Source organism: Xyrauchen texanus, chromosome 4, assembly GCF_025860055.1.
Source record: "Xyrauchen texanus isolate HMW12.3.18 chromosome 4, RBS_HiC_50CHRs, whole genome shotgun sequence".
Lineage (NCBI taxonomy): Eukaryota > Metazoa > Chordata > Actinopteri > Cypriniformes > Catostomidae > Xyrauchen > Xyrauchen texanus.
Window position 1 is genome coordinate 26,563,559 of NC_068279.1, and position 23,799 is coordinate 26,587,357.

The 23,799-nt window shown below is 40.7% G+C and overlaps 1 protein-coding gene across 1 annotated transcript; it reads right to left on the reverse strand.

Annotated features, from left to right (window-relative positions):
* Positions 1–1,231: 1,231 nt before the first annotated feature.
* h3f3c (H3 histone, family 3C) lies at positions 1,232–5,319 on the reverse strand. Its single transcript, XM_052123751.1, has 4 exons — positions 5,194–5,319; positions 4,142–4,284; positions 2,862–3,015; positions 1,232–2,611 (listed from the first exon to the last, which is right to left on the reverse strand). Exons 2-4 carry the CDS (start codon positions 4,267–4,269, stop codon positions 2,483–2,485), a joined length of 411 nt encoding a protein of 136 aa, XP_051979711.1. The 5' UTR covers positions 4,270–4,284; positions 5,194–5,319; the 3' UTR covers positions 1,232–2,482.
* Between the last annotated feature and the right edge of the window lie 18,480 nt (positions 5,320–23,799).

Below are 23,799 nucleotides of genomic sequence, written 5' to 3' on the forward strand. Positions count from 1 at the left end.
AAAGTGCTGTATTGTCCTTGTCTCTGTGACTTTATGTACTCTACTGGAAAGAAATAGCTCCCTCTGCTGGTGTTAGACATACTTAAATTGGCGTCAGGTCCCACAAATTAAGCTCAGCCTTAATTTCTACGAGTGACTCATGAGGAAAGTCGTTGAAATGAACAACATATATATATATATATATATATATATATATATATATATATATATATATATATATATATATATATGTGTGTGTGTGTGTGTGTGTGTGTGTGTGTGTGTGTGCATGCTGCTGTCATATCAATTAGACTTTATCAGTTTAAAATTCTTTATGTATTGTTCTCAATTTAGATTTCTTTTTTTCTTTTGAACATTTCTGTCGTTCCACTGCATTGCAACCAAATACAAACGGTTCCCATTAGCATGGACTCACCTATAAGTCCACAGCTCAGACCATAAAACATTACTTTAAGGTCAAACATCTTACAATACTTTCTCCTATCCTAATTCAATGTAAAAAAAAAAAAAAAAAACTTAACTAAAAGTAAACCTTGACTCCCTATTAAACACTATGCTAACATCATTTCCTCACCAAAGTAAAATTTTCCCTGGCTGCAAAAATAAACACTTTCTCTTTCATGTTAAAGAAACAAGATATAGACACCGCTCAACAGCTGTTGAATGAGGGATCCTGGCAGACCTTTGTACACCAAAAATGACTAGAAAGCTAGTGTGAAATTTGTAGTGCTGCAAGTTAAGTATTAAAATAAAGCCCAGAAAAATCAATATGAACATAGTGCTATCTGCTATACATTTCAAAACCTATATGAGGTTTTCATGGCAAATAAGCATGGCCCAACTTTGGCTGTGGAACATTTTAGATGTCTAATGTGTTTGTGGTTTGAGTTACAAAACTCCAAGCCATACTTCTATTTGTTCAAATGTGTTTATTTGGTAACACTTTATAAAAGTTCCATATGTTAACATAAGTTAACGTGAACTGACCATGCTTTTACGGCATTTATTAAACTTGGTTAATGTAAATTTTTTAAATCAACAGTTGTATTAGTTATAATTAGTTGGTGCAGTATAAACTAACAATTAACAATTCTATTTTTATTAACTAACATTAACAAATGCTGTAAAAAAATTATATTGTACATTGTTTGTTCATGATACCTAATGCATTAGGTATCAGTACCTTGTTATGAAATGTTAACGTATATTTACGACACATACAAGAAAACTATTTGTATAACATCTATTTATTACCACCAGAATACGTGAAGTTTGGAAAATACAAAGATCAGCTTATTTAAATTTCTGAATAAGAAAATGAAAGAAGCACAAACATGAGGTTACATTGTGTATCACAAGGAGAGGGAAAGAGCAAAGTTCTACCCAAACAAAGTGAAAGACTTGTTACTACAGTACTAAACATAAGGAATATTTTTGCTAGACTTTGTTTTGAAAATCTTTAATGCCTGATCTTTAATTTGAAAAAACTGAAAGAGAGGAAATGCTTGACAGAAAAAGAGAGGGAGAAAGAAATAGCAGGATGTAGGATGCTAGTTGAACAGTGAGGTTGAATGAGAGGCTGGTTTAGAGCTGCCTGAAGTTATAACAGGAGAACCAGGATCGGCTTGCACTACAAATACAAAAAAAATGTCAGACTGATTCAGTGGATTAACTTTTTTTTTTTTTTATCTAAACAGTGGTAAGAACAATTGATGTATGTATTGTAAAAAAAAGAAGAAGAAAAAAAAAGAGACACCATATCAACAATAATAGTAATCATCAATATTACAAGTAACAACTTTTAACCAATAGATGCTGGTTTGCAGTTGAATACGATTCTGCTTTGATGATCACATCACCCACAAACACTCACACAGAGAACAAGTCTAACCCCACAATCACCTCCACTATGAAGGGACAGATGGGGACAAATAAGGTTAAGAGAGGAATGCGGAAGGACTTGTACAGGTTGGATGGAACTAGGGGTACAGGAAGGAAGAGACAAATGTATGCAATGTGGGGTTTTAAGGTAGGACAGGTTTCAGTAAAGGTGGACTGAGGCAGTTTTAGTAGCACCCTGCTGTGGAAGTTTCTACTCCCCTTAAGCAGACTGACTCAGATACCACCCTGTTCTTCTTTCTCAACAGTGAAGTATGTGTGCGGGGGAAGACTCTTTCTCATTACACACATTTTGAATGTGTGGCCCCGAGTTGGGCATGGATGGACCTTGTTTACACACCCAATCTGAATGTGCGAGAGTAAGTGTGTGTCTGTGTTTATGTGTGTGTATGTGAGTGTGTGTGATCAGCAGCACCTGTTACATGCAAATATAGGTACCCTACGTGTCATTTAGACAGCACTAGCAGACTGAGACACAGTTACTCCCCATCACTGATACTCTAAACTCTACCAAGAAAAGCAGGAGGAGAACATGTGGAGAGACGGAAAGAAATAAAAAGGGCAATAGAAAGAAGGGGAGCGTTTAAGCGCGCTCTCCACGGATGCGACGTGCCAACTGGATGTCTTTGGGCATGATGGTGACACGCTTGGCGTGGATGGCACACAGGTTAGTGTCTTCAAACAGACCAACCAGGTATGCCTCACTGGCCTCCTGCAAAGATATACGCAAACACACAAAACTGGTCAGTGCATTACATATTTCTACATGTTAGAAAATAAATAACACATGACAAAGAAAACAAAACTTTAAACAGGACCAACAAACATACATTGATGCATTTTTTTTTAAAGAATTTAACAAATATGGAATGGATCAATAGAAAAAACAAGCATATATAAAAAATATTTATGTAAGATACACACACACACACACACACACACACACACACACACACACCTACCTGTAATGCACCGATGGCAGCACTCTGGAAGCGCAGGTCAGTTTTGAAGTCCTGGGCAATCTCACGAACCAGACGCTGGAATGGCAGTTTACGGATCAGCAGCTCGGTGGATTTCTGATACCGACGAATCTCACGCAAAGCCACGGTACCGGGCCTGTAAACCACACAAAGATAGAAAAGAGGCTAACTGCAGTGGTCATCACAGTAATATAACTCTTTAGGGATGTATATTGATAATGGTATCGGAATCGGGTCCGATACCATGCTCATGTACTGGTACTCCAACTAATAAAAATGCTCGATTACAAAAAACAATACCATCTGATGTACGGATTCCATTACTGAAACATTCAGCACACAAATTAAGATCACGTCATGTCCTAGTGAGATTATTTAGCAAGCAAAAGCTGCCATTTAATGAGAAAAATAGATTGTTTCCATGTGCCGCATTTTAAATGTGAGTGATTGTGAATGTGTGGAGCAGGTGTTGTGCTGACATAGAGACACAAACTGCTCATACCTTTAAGAGATCCTTGGCTCATACACGGAATACACTATTATGAGCATCACATACACTGTTTGTAGCAGATGACAACAGGCAGAGCACTAATTCACTTTTTATACTGTGAGTTATATAGAGACTTCGTATTTATTATTTATATAGTAGCCTTTTACGGTTTAATAATCACTGTGATTCACGTAACGACCTGCTTTTCCGGATTGGGAATCTGCCATCATTACGGCACTACTCCTTGGTCTAACAACACAGAAATGTCTTCAAAATAAAAGCTCTGTCAAAATTAAAGCTCAATTTAAATGAAAGAAGTATGACAGAAATAAATCACTACTATATAGTTAAGTAATATTCACTATTATACTACAACTACTACTAATAATAAATCAATAGTAACTGTATTATACTTAAGCAGTATCTAACATCTGTGATGCTCTGTTAGGCAGCACTTTATTTGACAAAAATAACTCCAATGTTGTATTTAAATTCAATTCATTTGATAAAAATTATACAATTTCATGTTGAAAATTATTTGTTATACTTTCATTTGATTAAATTTTTAATACATGTATTTATTTAAACAAAATGTTATTGATAAAATTGAAATAAACTGCTGAAATGGAGTCAAAAAATGGCATTGGGACATCCCTATAAGTCTCTGTTTGTTGAGTCTATGTGCAACTGTAAGCCTGACAGCAAGAACATGTATGCATGTGTAAAATTAACAAGTTTTGTTTTGTTTGGCGTGTCTATGTTGGAATGTCACCTGTAGCGATGAGGCTTCTTGACTCCTCCAGTTGAGGGCGCACTCTTGCGGGCAGCTTTGGTCGCCAGCTGCTTACGGGGAGCTTTTCCTCCAGTGGACTTACGAGCAGTCTGCTTAGTACGGGCCATTGCAAGTCAATATAACTTAAGAGGAACAAGAAAAATAACAACAATGTTAGAATCCAGTTGCTAGAAGGTTAATCATTGGTGGATTTATGACATGCAAGCCAGTAAAACACCCTAAATACTTCACACATAAATTAACATCCTCCATAGTACTTCCTTTTAATTGTTTAATACCAAGTATTGAGTCTTGCATGCAAACATACTGAACAATAAATTAGATTAATCTCTACTAAAAATAGTCTCTCCTTTTACACTTGTTTTGGTATTTGACTCCCTTTCCCATATGCTATTTCAGGCCACTACCTCCGGTAAATCAGATTATACCGAATAAATAAAAGCAACCACTCAAAATAGACTGAGACAGCCTTTGAACCAATCGCAGGAGACAATAAAAAACAATAAAGCAGTAGCCAGTAGCATTTGAGGAGACCGAAAAACTAGCCAATCACAGACTATTCCCCCAGTTGTGGGGGCAGATCAGAGCGTTTAAGCTCCGCCCTAAACCGCAAGATTATGGCTGCAATTTGAACAGCAACTGGAGAGAGTCCGTGCACTGAGGCACAGGGGAAGACGCGAACTTTGAAATATAATTCAAAATCTACTGCATGCACCGCAACAAACATAACACGATACTGTAACAGGCATTCTTGGGTCACTAAATAATCACTTAGAAGGTTTTTTTGCCGCGAATTTACGCCGTTTCACCGAAGTAACTATCCGCACTTGAGAGTGGGACGGGTTTCACTATGTCCTCCGACACGCAAAGGAGAGCCTATTTCTCTCGCGTCTCGCCATCGGGTTTCTCATTTTCAGACGATGACATTTTTACGTTTTAACGCTTAAAATAAACATTATTCAACAAGTAAGTTTCACAAAGCTGTGGAAAATTATATCAGAGAGGAGACGTTGATTCATTGGGGCACTTACCTCAGGTGAATGTGTTTTAATTCGCGCAGTGAAATATGTGCTCGGCTTGTATGGCAGTGTCAGTATTTACTATCTCTCACACAATGGGAACGGGCGGCCAGAGCCAAAATGGCCGCTATGTCAAACATTTTCTCCCAGAATGCACCTCAATAAAATTGTAAACATAAAATGGAACAATTTTAAAGTCCCCTTTCATTGCTACTGTGGTCCGTTTTATTTTATTCAAACGTTAAAAGATCAATTAATTCTGACTATTGATTGAAGTACTGTATATCACGTTGTAGTTGTTGTTTTTACTACATCAAACCCTTTGTTTTTGTGATTATGTTTCATGGAGAGAGGTTGATGGGTTAACCCACCGATAATCATATTAATCTGGTTTAGTCAAGCCAGTCGTATCTGACCTAATTTATGTAGTTTTTAAATTATTATGATTAATAATGGAGGTAACGCTTTACTATAAGATTTAATTTGTTAAATATATTAGTTAATATGAAATAACAATGAACAATACTTATAGCATTTATTAATCTTGGTTAATGTTAATTTCCACATATACTAATACATTTTAAATGAAAGTTGTATATTTTAACATTAATTAATGCATTATGAACTAACAATAGTCAATTGTGTTTTATAAACTAACATTAAACAAGATTAATAAGTGCTGTAAATATATACTGTTCATTGTTAGTTCTTAATACCTAATGCATTAACTCATGTTAACAAAGGGAACCTTAAAACATGCTAAACCCACTTTTTTATTCAAACTTTACACACATTCTCCATTCATTCATTTTAATTTACTCTCATTTTGTCTAAGCTTTTGGCTGTTCTCTCTTAAATGAACTGAAATAGATTATAGATTATATAGAATATACACATTCACCCATATACCAGGCATTTTCTGTTCTTTGATTAAATTCTATGGGTACAGAATTGCTTTGGGGCCCAACTGATGTCATAAGGATTTTTATGATGTATTGAATATTTTTATTGCAAATTCTGCTAATTTAATATAATCACCAAGGTAATATTATCAAGCTTGACAACAAAAAGTGGGTTGATGAAATCGTGAGATTGATTAGTGATAGTCTTGGACACATAAGTAAAAAGTTGTTTAAAATTGAAAAGTAAAGTATATGCCTCATATATGTCCTTGATTTCCAGTAAAATTTGTTTATTTTAAAGAAAATCTAATGCAAAATAAGAGTAGAAATATTGGGACACATACATACAAAAATACAGTTTAATATATATGTTTAATAAACTTAATATATATATATATATATATACAGTGGGTACAGAAAGTTTTCAGACCCCCTTACATTTTCACTCTTTGTTATATTGCAGCCATTTGCTAACATCATTTAAGTTAATTTTTTTTCTTAATTATTGTACACACAGCACCCCATATTGACAGAAAAACACAGAATTGTTGACATTTTTGGACATTTATTAAAAAAGAAAAACTGAAATATCACATGGTCCTAAGTATTCAGACCCTTTGCTGTGACACTCATATATTTAACTCAGGTGCTGTCCATTTCTTCTGATCATCCTTGAGATGGTTCTACACCTTCATTTGAGTCCAGCTGTGTTTGATTATACTGATTGGACTTGATTAGGAAAGCCACACACCTGTCTATATAAGACCTTACAGCTCACAGTGCATGTCAGAGCAAATGAGAATCATGAGGTCAAAGGAACTGCCTGAAGAGCTCAGAGACAGAATTGTGGCAAGGCACAGATCTGGCCAAGGTTACAAAAAAATGTCTGCTGCCTTAAGGTTCATAAGAGCACAGTGGCCTCCATAATCCTTAAATGGAAGACGTTTGGGACGACCAGAACCCTTCCTAGAGCTGGCCGTCTGGCCAAACTGAGCTATCAGGGGAGAAGAGCCTTGGTGAGAGAGGTAAAGAAGAACCCAAAGATCACTGTGGCTGAGCTCCAGAGATGCAGTCGGGAGATGGGAGAAAGTTGTAGTAAGTCAACCATCACTGCAGCCATCCACCAGTCAGGGCTTTATGGCAGAGTGGCCCGACAGAAGCCTTTCCTCAGTGCAAGACACATGAAAGCCCGCATGGAGTTTGCTAAAAAACACCTGAAGGACTCCAAGATGGTGATAAATAAGATTCTCTGGTCTGATGAGACCAAGATAGAACCTTAATTCTTGGCCTTAATTCTAAGCGGTATGTGTGGAGAAAACCAGGCACTGCTCATCACCTGTCCAATACAGTCTCAACAGTGAAGCATGGCGGTGGCAGCATCATGCTGTGGGGGTGGGACAGGAAGACTGGTTGCAATCGAGGGAAAGATGAATGCGGCCAAGTAAAGGGATATCCTGGACGAAAACCATCTCCAGTGCTCTGGGCCGAAGGTTCACCTTCCAACAAGACAATGACCCCAAGCACACCGCTAAAATAACGAAGGAGTGGCTTCACAACAACTCCGTGACTGTTCTTGAATGGCCCAGCCAGAGCCCTGACTTAAACCCAATTGAGCATCTCTGGAGAGACCTGAAAATGGCTGTCCACCAACGTTTACCATCCAACCTGACAGAACTGGAGAGGTTCTGCAAGGAGGAATGGCAGAGGATACCCAAATCCAGATGTGAAAAACTTGTTGCATCTTTCCCAAAAAGACTCATGGCTGTATTAGATCAAAAGGGTGCTTCTACTAAATACTGAACAAAGGGTCTGAATACTTAGGACCATGTGATATTTCAGTTTTTCTTTTTTAATAAATGTGCAAAAATATCAACAATTCTGTGTTTTTCTGTCAATATGGGGTGCTGTGTGTACAATAATGAGGAAAAAAAATTAACTTAAATTATTTTAGAAAATGGCTGCAATATAACAGAGTGAAAAATTTAAGGGGGTCTGAATACTTTCTGTACCCACTGTATATATATATATATATATTAATAAAAAATATATGAGGGGCAGGATTTCTGTTATTTCAGGTTGACATTCAGAATCATCCTCCAGCAATGCAGAAATTCTTATCTTAACCAAAGGCTACCCATCTTTAAGGCTTCACTGACATTTCCGGAAGGATGTCAGTAGTGTGGAGCAGTATTCAATTTAGTGTGTTGAGTGTTTGTCTCAAGGGTTCTGTTTTGAAAGCTTATAGTAAAACATCAGGGAGTCTCAGAGGCTAAAAGTATTTTTAAGTATTTAATGTTACACATTCTTTAATTCATGTAGAAACTGGATAATGCATCAGAAACATTTAAAGATTAGCAAAGTGGTCATTGAAATAATGAATGTATCAACTGTGAAATCTCCTCAAATACTTTGTTTTATCCAACAAGATTCAGTTGAAATATTTAAGATCCAGCTAGGGCTTCAGCAGGCCGGCAATATGATTAACTCCTGACGGAAGTGAAACCAGTGGTGCCTAAGTATTTATTTGTTTATTTTTTGTATTTATAACCAACATTTTAAACCCATAAGTTGTCCAAATGCAAGGAATCATTTACAAAAGCAAGTGATCTGAAAGAATGCGTATTGTGTGTTTTACAGCCTCATTCATGTTTATTATATATTTCCCCAAAACTAGATTCTAGAATCACATCTATACATATATCTGAATTTAACTTGCAATTGAAAAAAATATTTCTTTTTTTATTCTGAGGTTTTCTCCATATAAATGTGTTAGAGTAGATTAATCACAGACAAGATGAGATAGATGCCCCTCTAAGATTTTTCAAACATACTTACTTGGATAGAATGGTATTCTTATACAGCTATTCATTTGCAGTATTAAACATAACTCTTCCTTTTACCCTTCCTTTGGGAATAAATACATCTTGTTCAATGTTTCTTCCTGTGCCGGCTGCAGTGCCTTTTTTCAAACAACAGATGGCACTATCTCCCTAACAATGTCAAGCAAACAGTAAAATGTAAGGAGGTGGGAGGCTCATTCATAATAACTTCAATGCAGCTGGCAAGCCAGCTATAAGGGAACGCATTTATCATAAGTCTTATTTCTAAAATGTATCTGAACAGGCAGCCTTCCCTGAGATACATAAAAACATTTTATAATATTTGTTTTATAGCAGGATAATGTATGTTTAACATTAATAAACAAATAACTAAATAAAGTATATTTATTACCTAAACAGATGCTCATGAGTTGTGAGTGTATTACTTGTTTGAAACACAAAACCAGTATTGGATATTGCAGACTAAACATTAAAGCAGTGTCAATATGTAATGTACATCCGGAAAGTATTCACAACGCTTCACTTTTTCCAATTTTTTTTATGTTACAGCCTTACTTATGCAAATGTATTAAAAAAAAATAATCACATATACAGAAGTATTCACAGCCTTTGCTCAATACTTTGTTGAAGCACCTTTGGCACCAATTACAGCCTCAAGTCTTTTTGAGTATGATGCTACAAGCTTGGCACACCTATTTTTGGGCAGTTTCTCCCATTCTTCTTTGCAGGACCTCTCAAGCTCCATCAGGTTGGATGGGGAGTGTCGGTGCACAGCCATTTTCAGATCTCTCCAGAGATGTTCAATCGGGTTCAAGGCTGGGCTCTGGCTGGGTCTCTCAAGGACATTCACAGAGTTGTCCCGTAGCCACTCCTTTGTTATCTTGGCTGTGGGCTAAGGGTCATTGTCCTGTTGGAAGATGAACATTCACCCCAGTCTAAGGTCCAGAGTGGTCTGGAGCAGGTTTTCATAAAGGATGTCTCTGTACATTGCTGCATTCATCTTTCTCTCAATCCTGACTTGTCTCCCAGTTCCTGCTGCTGAAAAACATGCCCACAGCATGATTCTGCCACCACCATGCTTCACTGTAGGGATGGTATTGGCCAGGTGATGAGCAGTGCCTGGGTTCCTCCAGGCATGACGCTTGCCATTCAGGCCAAAGAGTTTCTTTGTTTCATCAGACCAGAGAATTTTGTTTCTCATTGTCTTTCAGAGTCCTTCAGGTGCCTTTTGGCAAACTCCAGACGAGCTGTCATGTGTCTTTTACTGAGGAGTGGCTTCCATCTGGCCACTCTACCATACAGGCCTGATGGTGGAGTGCTGCAGAGATGGTTGTTCTGTTGGAGCTCATCGAACCCATCGGATTCTTGGTCACCTCCCTGACTAAGGCCCTTCTCCCCTCCCCCTCCTTTCCAAATCATGTCCAATCAATTTAATTTAACACAGGTGGACTCAAATCAAGTTGTTGTAACATCTCAAGGATGATCAGTGGAAACAGGATGCACCTGAGCTTAATTTTGAGTGTCTTGGCAAAGGCTGTGAATACTTATGTATATGTGATTTGTTTTCATTTTTAATTTTAATAAATTTGCAAAGATTTCAAACTAACTTCTTTGACATTGTCATTATGGGGTATTGTTTGTAGACAAATTTTATATATTTTGGAATAAGGCTGTAACATAACAAAATGTGTAAAAAGTGAAGCGCTGTGAATACTTTCTGGATGCACTGTATTTGTAATTATTTAAAAACGTACATGCATTTAACTCAATTTTATACAAACAAATAGGCTATGCAATTGTAAGGTTTCATGCTTTAAAATGGAAACAAAAAGTTTATGCCCAGCAGTTTTCATATACACCATTAGCATGCTATAACATTTGCAGCTTTATTTCACAAATAAGAGAAATAACAATCTTGCCCATTCCCCCACCCACACTGATCGCCTGTGTGCTTCGAAAGGTCAGCCAGGTATCACAGCAAGGTGAGACTCAGTGTGAAAGCAGTTACAGCCCATATGTCCTCACTTCCACACAGTCACATTTTCCCCTCCCTACCAGATTCTGGACCAGGTTTCTTTCATAATCTCTAATGTACAGTAGGCCCCTTAAGATAATACATTTATGCTTTTGAGGTGTTTTCTTAAAGAACTGCATAGGCACTCAGCCACATGTTAAATGGACAATGTCTTTGGAAACAGACATGATAGTAAGACTTGTTGTTATCAGGCAACAAGACCATTCTCCTGAGCTACTACTGAAGATGGATTCTGGTGTGATATAAAGGACATGATGAATTACGTTCAGCAGAAATCTTTTTGAATTAGAAACAAACAAAAAAAAAAACATTTTAAAAAGTATTTTAAATTAAGAAAAAGAATATGCAAAAAAGTATTTGCATATTTTAAATATTTAATATTAAATAGCAGTATCACATTACAATAAGGTTCCATAACATTAGTTAATACATTAGGTATCATAAACAAACAATTAACAGTATAAAGGTTACATTATTAATTATTATTTGTTCATTTTAGTTAGTAAAAATACAATTATTCATTGTTAGTTTGTGTTAGTTCATAATGCGTTAATGTATACAACTTTTGATTTAAAAATGTATTAGTATATGTTAAAATTATCATTATATAAGGTTAATAAATGCTGTAAAAGTAGGGTACAACGGGGATAAAGGCTCTCTGGGGTTAAAGGCTCCTTTGGTTCCCCTTCTGTCAGTCACTCGATGTTGTGTTGATTGTAGTGACACAAGGGGTCTCTTCAGAGAGCCTCACGAACCTCTGAACTTGAGAAAAGGCCAATGTCAAATTGGCAGACAGAATTTACATTTACTGTTACATTTATTCATTTGGCAGATGCTTTTATCCAAAGCGACTTACAAAAGTGGAAAACATAAGCGAATCATCTTAAGGAGACAGTGGTACAAAAAGTGCCATACTACAAAGTTTCACTATCATCAGAATAGTATACAAAACAGATTTAAATGCAACAACAATTGTAAATATTAATATTATTATTTTTAGTGACTGGTTAAGTGCTTTTGGAAAAGATGTGTTTTTAGCCGTTTTTTGAAGATAGAGAGTGAGTCAGCTTCACGGATTGAGTTGGAAAGGTCATTCCACCAACGTGGTATGATGACACTGAAAGTCCGGGAAAGTGTTTTGGTGCCTCTTTGTTTTGGTACGACTTAGCCGACCGCAGGCATCTGGTGGGAACGTAGCTCTGCAGAAATTATTTTAGGTATGCTGGAGCAGACCCTGTGACTGTTTTGTATGCCAGCATTTAGTATGTGCATGAACCGGCAGCCAGTGGAGAGAGACAAAGAGTGGTGTAACATGTGCTCTCTTAGGTTCATTAAAGACCAGACCTGCTGCTGCATTCTGGATCATTTGGAGAGGTCTAATAGCACATGCAGGACGGCCTGCAATGAGAGCGTTACAGTAGTCCAGTCTAGTTATGACAAGTGACTGAACGAGCAGTTGTGTGGCATGTACAGAGAGGAAAGGTCTTATCTTCCTGATATTGTAGAGTGTAAATCTACATGATCTTGCAGTCTTTGAGATGTGGTTTGTGAAATTTAGCTCATCATCAATGGTTACCCCTAGATTTCTGACCGTTTCGGAAGGTGAAACTGTAGTTGTACCCAGCTGCACAGTGATGTTGTGTTCAACAGCAGGGTTGGCTGGAAAGAATTTGACCTGACTCCCGTCCTCGGGCCAGCCCACCCAGTCAGAGTCTGACGCGCAGATGGCCGACATTCTTTCCCGGGCCACTGTGAGCGTTGGGCTGGACTGGAACCCAACCCACGCAGCTTGACAATTGGTACCTTGGCTACGGGTGCCGCTACCAGACACGTCCACGGATCCACGGAGGTCCCTCAGGTGGACAGGACGTTTGCGATCCACCTGTGTCCCGAGAACGCCGCCACCTGGCGGGAACGCCCGGTACTCCTCTCCAAGGTCTGTAGGACAACATCGTCACTGACGGCGAAAGCCTACAGTACCACTGGACAGGCCGCCTCCACCTTGCATGCCTTGGCCCTTCAGGTACACCAAGCCAAGGCACTCAAAGATCTGCACCTGTGTATTCCTGATCCCGACGTGCTGCAGGAACTGCACTCTGCCAACAACCTCCCTCTCAGAGCTACGAAGGTCAAAGCGCAAGCACTTGGGCAGGTGATGGCCACCCTCGTGGTCCAGGAACAACACCTGTGGCTGAACTTCGTTGAGATGCGTGATGTTGACAAAGCCCGATTTCTCAATGCCTCCATCTCCCAGTTTGGTCTCTTCGGCGACACCGTTGACGACTTCGCCCAACAATTTACGCCGGTGAAGAAACTTACGGAGGCCATCTTTCACATCATGCCACACCATCGCAGTGCAGGCCATTCCCCGTCTGCTCGCCGTGGGCGTCCCTCTTGCGAAGAAACCACCAGCAACTCCACCTCAACTAATGCTCCTGAGATGGCACACTCAGGAAGCCAGACGTTTTCTCCGGAGCTGGTAGCAAGACCACGCTGTCCCCCGGTGGAGGGCCGGGAGGAGAATCCTCAGTTCTCCCTTTTTCCAACCCAAATTGTCAATAAAAGAGCATTGAACTCTGGAACCTCTATGTCTGGCCCTTGGACGGGACGCGGAAGACTTAAGTGGTCTACCACCTGCAGTCGTAGACATGATCAACCAAGCCAGAGGTCCCCCAGGCAACTTTACGCCTCAAGTGGCGGCTGTTCACAAATTGATGCTCTTCCAGATCTGAAGACCCACAGAGGTGCGCTGTTCAGTCAGTGCTTTCATTCCTGTAAGAGAGGTTGGAGGGGAGGCTGTCCCCCTCCACCTTGAAGGTGTTTGTTGCAGCTATCGCAGCCCACCACGACACAGTAGATGGAAAGTCCCTTGGTAAGCATGACTTGATTATCAGGTTTCTTAAGAGGTGCCCGAAGGTTGAACCTTCCCGGCCAAGCCTGTTCCCCTCCTGGGATCTCTCAGTGGTCCTCTCAGGCCTTCAGAGACCCCCCTTTGAGCGGCTTGATTCAGTCAAGCTCAAAGCCCTCTCCTTGAAGATGGCCCTCCTGATCGCGCTCGCTTCCATCAAGAGGGTTGGGGACCTGCAAGCGTTCTCAGTCAGCAACACTTGCCTGGAGTTTGGACCGGTAGATGCTCACCTCATCCTAAGACTGTGACTGCGCTACGTGCCCAAGGTTCCTACGACCCCCTTCAGGGATCAGGTCGTGAACCTGCAAGTGAAGCTGCCCCGGGAGGAGGCAGACCCAGCCTCTTCATTGCTGTGTCTGGTACATGCTTTGCGTATCTATGTGGACCACACGCAGGGCTTTAGATGCTCTGACCAACTCTTTGTCTGTTTGGCGGATGGTGGAAAGGGAACGACAGGTTCATGGGTTGTTGACTGCTATTTCCTTAGCCTATCACACCGAGGCCACGCCCCCCCCCACCCCCTTATGGGTTTGAGCACACTCTGTGAGAAGTGTGGCATCCTCGTGGGCACTGGCCCATGACACCTCCTTAGCAGACTTCTGCAGAGCAGCGGGCTGGGCAACACATTTGCTAGGTTCTACAACCTCAGGGTTGATTCAGTCTCGTCCCGTGTTTTGTCAGGTCCGAGCCTGTAGAACTCGTTAATACGGAACAGATGACCGGGTGTTCTGCTTTCAACTTGCGCCCTTCACCAAGTTGATCCAGTGCACCTTCTTTCCCAGGTTAGCCAGTAATATTTCGCTTCTTGGATGCTCTTCCTCCCTAGCCCTCTGACCGCAGATTCAGCGGAGGAATTCTGATATGTTGTTAATTATCAAAAGTGATTGAAATTAACAAGAAATTATGCACCCTTTATTTTGAAAAAGCATTATTTTAATTTGTTACTCAAAAAAAGCATTTTGCTGTATCAAAATTATTTGCATAAGTTGACAAATTGTGCCCTTTAACTATTGCCCCTAAATCTACACAATATCACCATAATCCCTCTGGGGTAGCCACCTTTAAAAAAATTAAAATTTTTTTTATTCAAAACAACCTTCTGTTGTTATTTATTTTCACACAAATTATGTTGCTCCAACAATATTCAATAAAAATAAATACCTTGTTGTTCATTGTTAGTTCACGTTAACTAATGTTGTGCAGTGCTTCCATAGTTTAGGTAAAATCATCCTTCTCTGATGCATTAATGCTTAATAATGTAGGCCTGAATGCTAAGGTTTGGGTTAGCAGAAAGAAGAAGATAAAAAACACACAAAAAAATAAAATGAAAAAATAAAAGAGGCATAATTCCTGTTTCTTTCTTAAAAGAAGATTCAGATTCAGTCCTAGTTGACATTTTCATGTCCCTCGCAGCTATGCAATTACATAAGAACTTCCATTCCTCATATAACTGCTACATTGCATTTGCTTGTGGAATTTGTCTTTTGCTCTAAATTACACTTCATTAATTGCAGTACTGAAACAAAATGACATAGTTTCTCAGTGATTATGCAGATGAACTGCTAATCCATTATTTTATGTACCCATGTGTTCATATTCCTTCCCCTTAAAATGATGACACAATTAAATTAAATTTAGTAACATCATGGAAAGGATCAAGACCACAAACACAAAAGTTTGATGCCAAGAGATGAGATCTTGCTCCTTTTGCCCTTGAGCCAAGCACTTTGCTCCATGTTATTCCAGAGGAGACTGCCCCTGCAATTAGTGAATTGTAAGTAGCTTTGGATTAAAAGCATCAGCTAAATGTCAAAGCAAAGTAACAAACCCTCAGCAGTATTCATGCTTGTTTTGATCTTTCCCAACAGCACGTAAATCTCAAAAACTCAAAGATATGTTCTTAGTCTTAGAGCTAAACCCTGGGGTTGCAGAGGCTTTCATGGAGTTGTAAATTACATGTGGCCACATAGACTTAAGTTTAACAGTTTTTGGACAAATTATTTCTTCATGATGGGATATGCGAGCTTTCAGTGTGATACGGTACATCATAGGCACACACAAGCACAAGCAGCTCTTGTGTAAGATGAATGTAAAAAGTGCATATTATTTAAGAAATGTCTAAATTAATTCCCTGTATTCCCTTTACATGCAAACACGTACTATGTCTTGGATTGACAACGAGGCATATGACTTGTGAGCCCATGTGAAAGAACCTATTATCCTTGACTTTCCATGATAATGTGTGTGTGGCAAAAACACACATAATATGCTGTAAGAACAACAATTAGTCATTGTGATGTATTTATCCAACATTTAATTGGAATATGAAAAGATGATGTGCCATTAATATGAATTAAACTTCACTAATAGTAATATTTTATGGTTGCCACAGAAAATAGAAACAGTATCGAGTACTTCATAATTTGCTCTATGCTAAATACATTTTGTTAATAGAATTTCAATGTTCTACTCTGCCAGAACAGTGATATTCCTCATGACATCCTCAAATTATGTTATTCTTCATAAACCCATATCAAATGCTTTAAAATCTGAAAATCTTCCCTGGCCATGCAATTTCTACTCTTGTAATTTTCGGCATGTTAGTCCACTCCCTTCCATCCCCTTTTCTGCTATTGGCCTGATTTGGTACTCCAGTAGAGTAAATTGGCTCTATATTTAACTTCACATTACTGTAACCTCTGTAGCTGGCTATAGGTGAATCTCATTTGTAGTTTGCACTAAAGTGAATGTGAGGGTGAATGGTGTATAGATTAGCAGTCTGCCTGTTTTTAAAACTATGCTTTAAACTCATCTATTCTCTTTTGCATTTAATCAAGCTTAGAGTTTTGCTTATGCTATCTCGTGTTGTTGGGTTTATGAATTAATTATAAACTTTACGTTAAGGTTATATAAGTTAACTCATGCATATGTAACATGTATTACATTCTAAATTAGGTTTCAAGAAATAATGAATATTTTTTCACTGTTAATCTTGGAATTCTTGGTTTATGTGAATACAATCAGTATGGTTCATTGTTAGTTCATGTTAGTTCTTAATGATGTTATATTACTAACTTTTAATATTAAACCATATTAGTATACAAATTGTTCATATTAATTAATTGTGTAATGTCAATGTATACACACGACACAACCTTATTGTTACTGATACATTTAATAAGAATGAATCAAACAATACTTCCATGGATAGACTACCTAAATGTAAATATTATCATGCACTCTCAACTATTCCTAAATTAAATTTCTTGTTGACTTCACTGGTGATTGAAATCTCAGAACAAAAGGAAGGATTTATATATTTGTTGCAAATATCACTCCATGTTGCTATAATTTGCTATCATTATAAGGCTTAACTGAACTGGCCTGTGAGTGGGGTGCCAGGCTTCTGTAAGAGGGGACCGCTGCCCCCCAGCTAATTTTGGAGGGTTTAAAGGCAAAAATATGATGCAAAAAGTGTTGTTTTCAGAGGGCTCTGTAAGTGTTTTTGCTGCAATATTTGAAGCATTATAAGCAGTAAATTTGGAGCATCCCTGGAAATTCCCAGCAGATGAGTGGCCTCTACTTCTATTTATGTTTTTAAGGTGACCTAAAAACAGAAAGAACACAGTGTAACTTATGTGAAAGTGACACATTTTGATGACAATTTATATAATCTGAAATGATTGAGTCATAATACATTTTTTTTAAAGCATTTATATTGTTTGTACATTGTGCAGATCTTTAGCTTAGTTGCCTAAGACACCTTAGTTTTTACAATGCAGGTGTAGTAAAGTAGTTAAATCTCAGGGCTCATCTTTGGAAGGTCCCTGTTTTAAACTCTATAAGGAACTGCAATCACTAGTATGCCTTTGAACAATGCGCTTAACTCAAGATTGTTCTAGATGGATTGTGTGCATCATACTATAAGTTGCTCTGGATCAGGGGGGAGCCAGGAGTTCCCTATCTGTCACTCACTCAACGGTGTGTTGATGTAGTGAAACTAGGGGTCTCCCTTGGGAGCCCCAAACACCTCTGATATTTGAGAAAAAGCCAATGGGAATTGATGAGTGGAATTTGCATGCCACTCCCCCGGACATACGGGTATAAAAGTAGCTGGCTCGCAACCACTCCGAGCGGTTATGTTTCAGCGAGCTGAATTCCTCTGCAGGTCCATTCACCTCTGCATGCTGTTGGATTTACGGCGCATTGCAGCAGCTTCTCCCCCTCGTGCACCAGTTGAGTGCAGAGAACACACCTGGTGTTTACGGCCATCATTGTCACGATCGCAGGACACCACACATTTACGGCAGGCACGGCACTGTGGAGGTGAGCCCTGTGCCCTTGCACGCCCAGCTGTTGCACAAACACACCCATGCCCAGGCGGTTGTGATGGATTATGAGGACGGTTCCACTCCTCCCCGTCGCTGAACGGTCCTATGGTGGGTACCTGGAGGGAGGTAAGTTCTTCGATGTCTCCCGACTCAGCACGGCCACGAGCTCCACCCGCCGGTATATCAGACGTGATTGTCCCCTTGGACCCCCCCGGAGCTTGGAGGCGCAGCTTGCGCTCCCCAAACCATCGCGATGGCTGACTGCTGACTGCTATGTGATTCAGTTCACCAGGCGTCTGCCCGGGTTCAGCAGCATCCGTTTTACCTCAGTGAAGGGTGAGAACGTCGCCGCCCTGCGTGTGGAGATTGCAATAGAGCTTGTCCCTCCAGCTGAGATGAAGAAGGGTTTCTACATCCCCTATTTCGTCGTACCCAAGAAAGGTGGTGGGCTGCGACCTTGCGCAGACTCCCTTTCAAGGTGCTGATGCAGAAACGCATTTTAGCGAGCGTCCGGCATCAAGATTGGTTTGCAGCGATAGACCTGAAGGACATGTACTTCCACGTCTTGATTTTACCTCGGCACAGGCCCTTTCTGCGGTTTGCCTTTGGTCTGTCCCTGTCACCACACATCTTCATGAAAGTCACAGAGGCAGCCCTTGCCCCGCTAAGGGAGGTTGATCTGCATTCTCAACTATCTCGACGACTGGCTGATCCTAGCTCACTCCTCAGCCGGTTGGGGCTTTGGGTCAACTGGGAAAAAAGCAAGCTCTCCCAGTACAGGGCATCTCTTTTCTCGGGTTGGAGTTAGACTCAGTCTCTATGATTGTGCACCTTATGAGTGAGCATGCGCAGTCAGTGCTGAACTGCCTAAAGTCATTCAGGTGGAGAATGGCGGTCCCACTGAAACAATTTCAGAGGCTCCTGGGGCATATGGTGTCCTCGGTGGCGGTTCAGCCCTTGGACGGACCTTGCATTTCTGCGGGCAGGTGTCCCCTTAGTGCAAGTGTCCAGGAGTGTTCTGGTTACGACAGATGCCTCAAAGTGTGGCTGGGGTGCCGTGTGCAATAGGCACACTGCTGCGGGCTCCTGCACAGGTCCGCAACTGCGTTGGCATATCAACTGCCTCGAGTTGCTGGCAGTACTTCTCGCCCTGCAGAGGCTTCTGCCGTTGATCCTGTTCAAGAACTTGTTGGTTCGATGGACAACTCGACAACGGTAGCGTATATAAATCGCCAAGGTGGTTTACGCTCATGTCACATGTCACAACTCGCCTGCTGTCTCCTCCTGGGAAACGAGGAGCAGGTCATCTTAGTAGCACCCTACTGGCCCACCCAGACTTGGTTTTCGGACCTCACACGCCTCGTGACATGCTACTAACCCCGTTTCGGGATCAAGTGGTAAACCTGCAAGCGCTGCCCCAGGAGGAGGCAGACCCAGCCTGGTCGTTGCTGTGTCTGATGCGTGCTTTGCTCATCTATCTATCTGGGTCATTGACGCCATCGTTTTGGCTGCCCCCTCTGGGGCTATGAGCACACTCTAACAGGAGTGTGGCAGCCTCCTGGGCCCTGACCAATGGCACCTCTTTAGCAGACATCTTGCGAGGTTCTACAATCTCTGGGTTGAGCCGGTTTCGTCACGTGTGTTGTCAGATACGAACTGGTAAGTTTGTGGGACAACTGGCCGGGTGTACCTCTTGCGTACAGCACCTTTCCTCTCCTGGAGAGGGAGACTTGTGCTTTTTACCCTCAGCCATGTTCACGAGGTCATGGACCCTGGATGTCCTTCCTCCTTAGCCCTGTGGCAGGCGAGTTTGCTGAGAAATTTGATGCCGGCCCAGTACGTGTGCTATTAGGCCCTGTACTGGGGTAGGTGGTCCACATGTGCTGGTTGCCTGTTTGTAACCCCATGTGATGTATCTTCTGCAAGACGGTTTCCCTGTTGGTAAACCCGCATCTTACTTGGGCAGAGTTCCCCTCTACCACCGGTCGCCATGTTTGTAGAGCTTCGTCCCCTCTGGGTAGGACTTACCATGGGGAATTCTCCACATGTGACACAGCCGACAAAACTCGGTAAGACCATGTGACATATTTCCACACAATTGCCTCCCCTTCGGTCAGGCTGTGGTCTCCGTGGTGTCCTCCCCTTGGGAATGGACACCCCCCCCCCCCGACGTCGACATTTATGGCCTCCAGCAGAACCATTTCCATACTTTTTTGGGGAGAAAAAAAGAAGAGAAGAGGCCATGGCTGTTGCAGCCTGTCCCCATTTTTTGCAGTCGACTTGTCTCTGTGCGATGCTCGTTGGAGCGTTGCAGGAGGTTATGTGATGGCCACGAGGCACACAATGGTTTGCCCGTCTTGGACCGCCAGTCCATTTAACACAGTTCAGCTAGTTGTGGCGTTTTGTATAGGGACCCCTAGTGTCACTACATCGACACAACCTTGAGTAAGTGACAGACAGGGAACGTCCTGGTTACTTTCTTAACCTCTGTTTCCTGATGGAGGGAATGAGACGTTGTGTCCCTCCTGCCACAACACTGAACTAACCACTGAAATTGTCGGGACCCTGTCTCGGCTCCTCAGTACACAACCTGAATGAATGGTTACAAGCCAGCTCCTTTTATACCCGTATGTCTGGGGGTGTGGCATGCAAATTCCACTTGCAAATTCCAATTGGCCTTTTCTCAAAGATCAGAGGTGTTTTGGGCTCCAAAGGGCCAACCCCTAGTGTCACTACATCAACACAACATCTCATTACCTCCATCAGGGAACAGAGGTTATGAAAGTAACCAAGGTGTTTTTCACAGGGGTGGCTGGGCAAGGTCCAGCGATCAGTGATCAGAGAAAATGAGAGAAAACACACGTTAAAATACGTATTTGTTTAAAGAAATTTGTTTATGTATGTGTGCAAGAGTAAGGGTCTGTAGAAGAAATGTAAAACCGGACATTGTCACATGTATAGTGTTGCTGAATTGGCATGTGTGTATCTATGAGCAGGCATGAGTTCATAGTGAATACCCCCATGGTCATCCATATGCATGTAATTTGATTGTGTGCATGTGTGTGTGTGAAAAAGAGAAAAAGCTGTTCTAGGTCACAGACGACACACCTGTGTCTCTTGCCTTCGAGCTCATACATCGACTGAAACCCGACAACATTAATTCCTGTATTTCCTTCACTTTACTACGAACTCTGCCCTCCACCATCTAACACACAATGTATAAAGTGTTCATGCATATGTGCATTATAAGAGTAAAAGCACTTGACATAGCCAAAGTCAGCGTGTCCTTATGACATTGCTGCTCTGCTTAACTATTTAATTTCAGAGTCACTCAGGCAGAGAGAGCAAGAGTGCGAGAAAGGTTAATGGCTTCTTGGCTGTGTGGAGAGTGAACTCTTCTCCTCTCTCTGTACAGTACAAGACTATTGTAATTATATACACAATGTTACCATGACACTGACACACACACACACACACACACACACACACACACACACACACACACACACGTTGTGTTTCCATGTTTTATGGGGACTTTCCATAGACATAATGGTTTTTATACTGTACAAACCTTATATTCTATCCCCTAAACCTAACCCTACCCCTAAACCTAACCCTCACAGAAAACTTTCTGCATTTTTACATTTTCAAAAAACATAATTTAGTATGACTTATAAGCTGTTTTCCTCATGGGGACCGACAAAATGTCCCCACAAGGTCAAACATTTCGGGTTTTACTATCCTTATGGGGACATTTGGTCCCCACAAAGTGATAAATACACGCTCACACACACACACACACACACACACACACACACACACACACACACACACACTCAGGTCTGCACGCTTTGTGTAACTGCATCAGTCATCACACAAACACAAGGTGCTTTATTAAAATGACTGTACATCAAGCAATATCTTATGAGTCTGTCAATCTCCCTTTCCCTTATTCTCTATATTCACATTCACACCCTTAGTATATGAGTCACATGGCAGAGGTAAAGTGAGGGAACATGTGTGAGGAGGGGAGGGGGGAAATCAACCCGAAATATTAATCATATAAATGCAGCACTCACAGTCCAGTGGCAGCGATGGACGGTGAGAGGAATGAAGTAAAAGAGAGAGAAAAATGGGGGACATAAGAAAATGAACAGAATGCAATATGAGTGCATGACAGGGAGGGAAAAAAAGATTGCAGAACAGAAGTGAAGAATAGGTGTGATATTAAGCTGACCACAGCAAGAGAAAGAGAGACAGGGAGAGTTGGGAGAGGTATAGTGAAGAATCACTATTCCCCAATAATCCTCTTGACAACAACACAACCTGAGAGAGAAATTTGAAAAAGAGGAATCAGAAAGTGTAGATGTGTTATAAATTAATATTCTGAGTTCAATGCAAGCTTAATCGACAGCTTTTGTGGCATAATGTTGATTACACCAATTTTTTTTTAGCATCATTAATCATATTCTTAAAAAAAGAAAAATCAAGGTTACAGTGAGGCACTTAAGATGGATGTGGATGAGGCTAATTTTTGGAGGGTTTGAAGCAGGCCCAGCTCCAGCTCTAATGTTTAAGGTGGGCCATGGGACCCTCTGGGTGGGCCAGATATTTGGTGCATTGGGTGGGGGTGTGGCTGCCAAGGTGGGCCAAGCTCATGATTGCCAAGCTCTAGAGCTGGGCCTGGTTTGCAGGCAGAAATGTGAAGTTTATAATTAATTAAAAAAAAGCACTGACATTATTTTTTAACTTTTAAGTTGTTTAAATAGTCATTTTTACAGTCGTTTAGGGCATTCAATCATTATGTGAAGTTTTAATATTGGATGTAACAGAAATGGTTTTTGAGCAATTTAATGACACTAAAATCAATTTAGCATGCATGCTGTTTACTAGTGGCAATACTTTTGAAACAGTGTTATAATGTTTACAGATTGGCCCTGTTCACAACTATTTGTAAGTGCCTCACTGTAACCCAGATTTTTGCTTTTTTTAAAGAAAAGAAGGGATTTGTCAAAATGTAACACTTCACCCTACCCAGAGTGTAAACATTACCTTGATATTAATGTTAAAAGCCCTGATGTTTAATATGGAAAAAAGCCGGGTACTGAATGCATGTTCATGAAGCGTATGTGATTGGTATATACAGTATATTAGTAATTTTCATACAAATAAAGTCATACAAATTAGTATGGATTCATCGCATCACAGTATTGTGACAAATTCTTATGAGACAATGTAGCCTAATTCCACAACTGTGTGGTCTAGTCTTTCCAAATTTATTCAAATGTAGCAAGAATATATTCCTGTACCTGAAGCATACAGGTGAAATTAAAGTAAATCTGAATGCACAAGGGAAAATCTGTTTCACTCCTGCAGTACATACATCTAGAACTGCAGAGAAAGTGAAACAGTCAGCACACAGAGGAGGAAGAGAGAAAGAAAACAGGAGGGGAGAGCAGGTCTAGAATGGAGGGAGGGTGGGTGGCATGCTTATGGCATGTGACAGAGGAAAAGAGAGAGAAAAAGGAGGAGCAGAGGGAAAGGTATCATCATCAGCAACAGCAGCAGCAGCAGCAGCAGTGCAGCATAAAGACATAAGGAA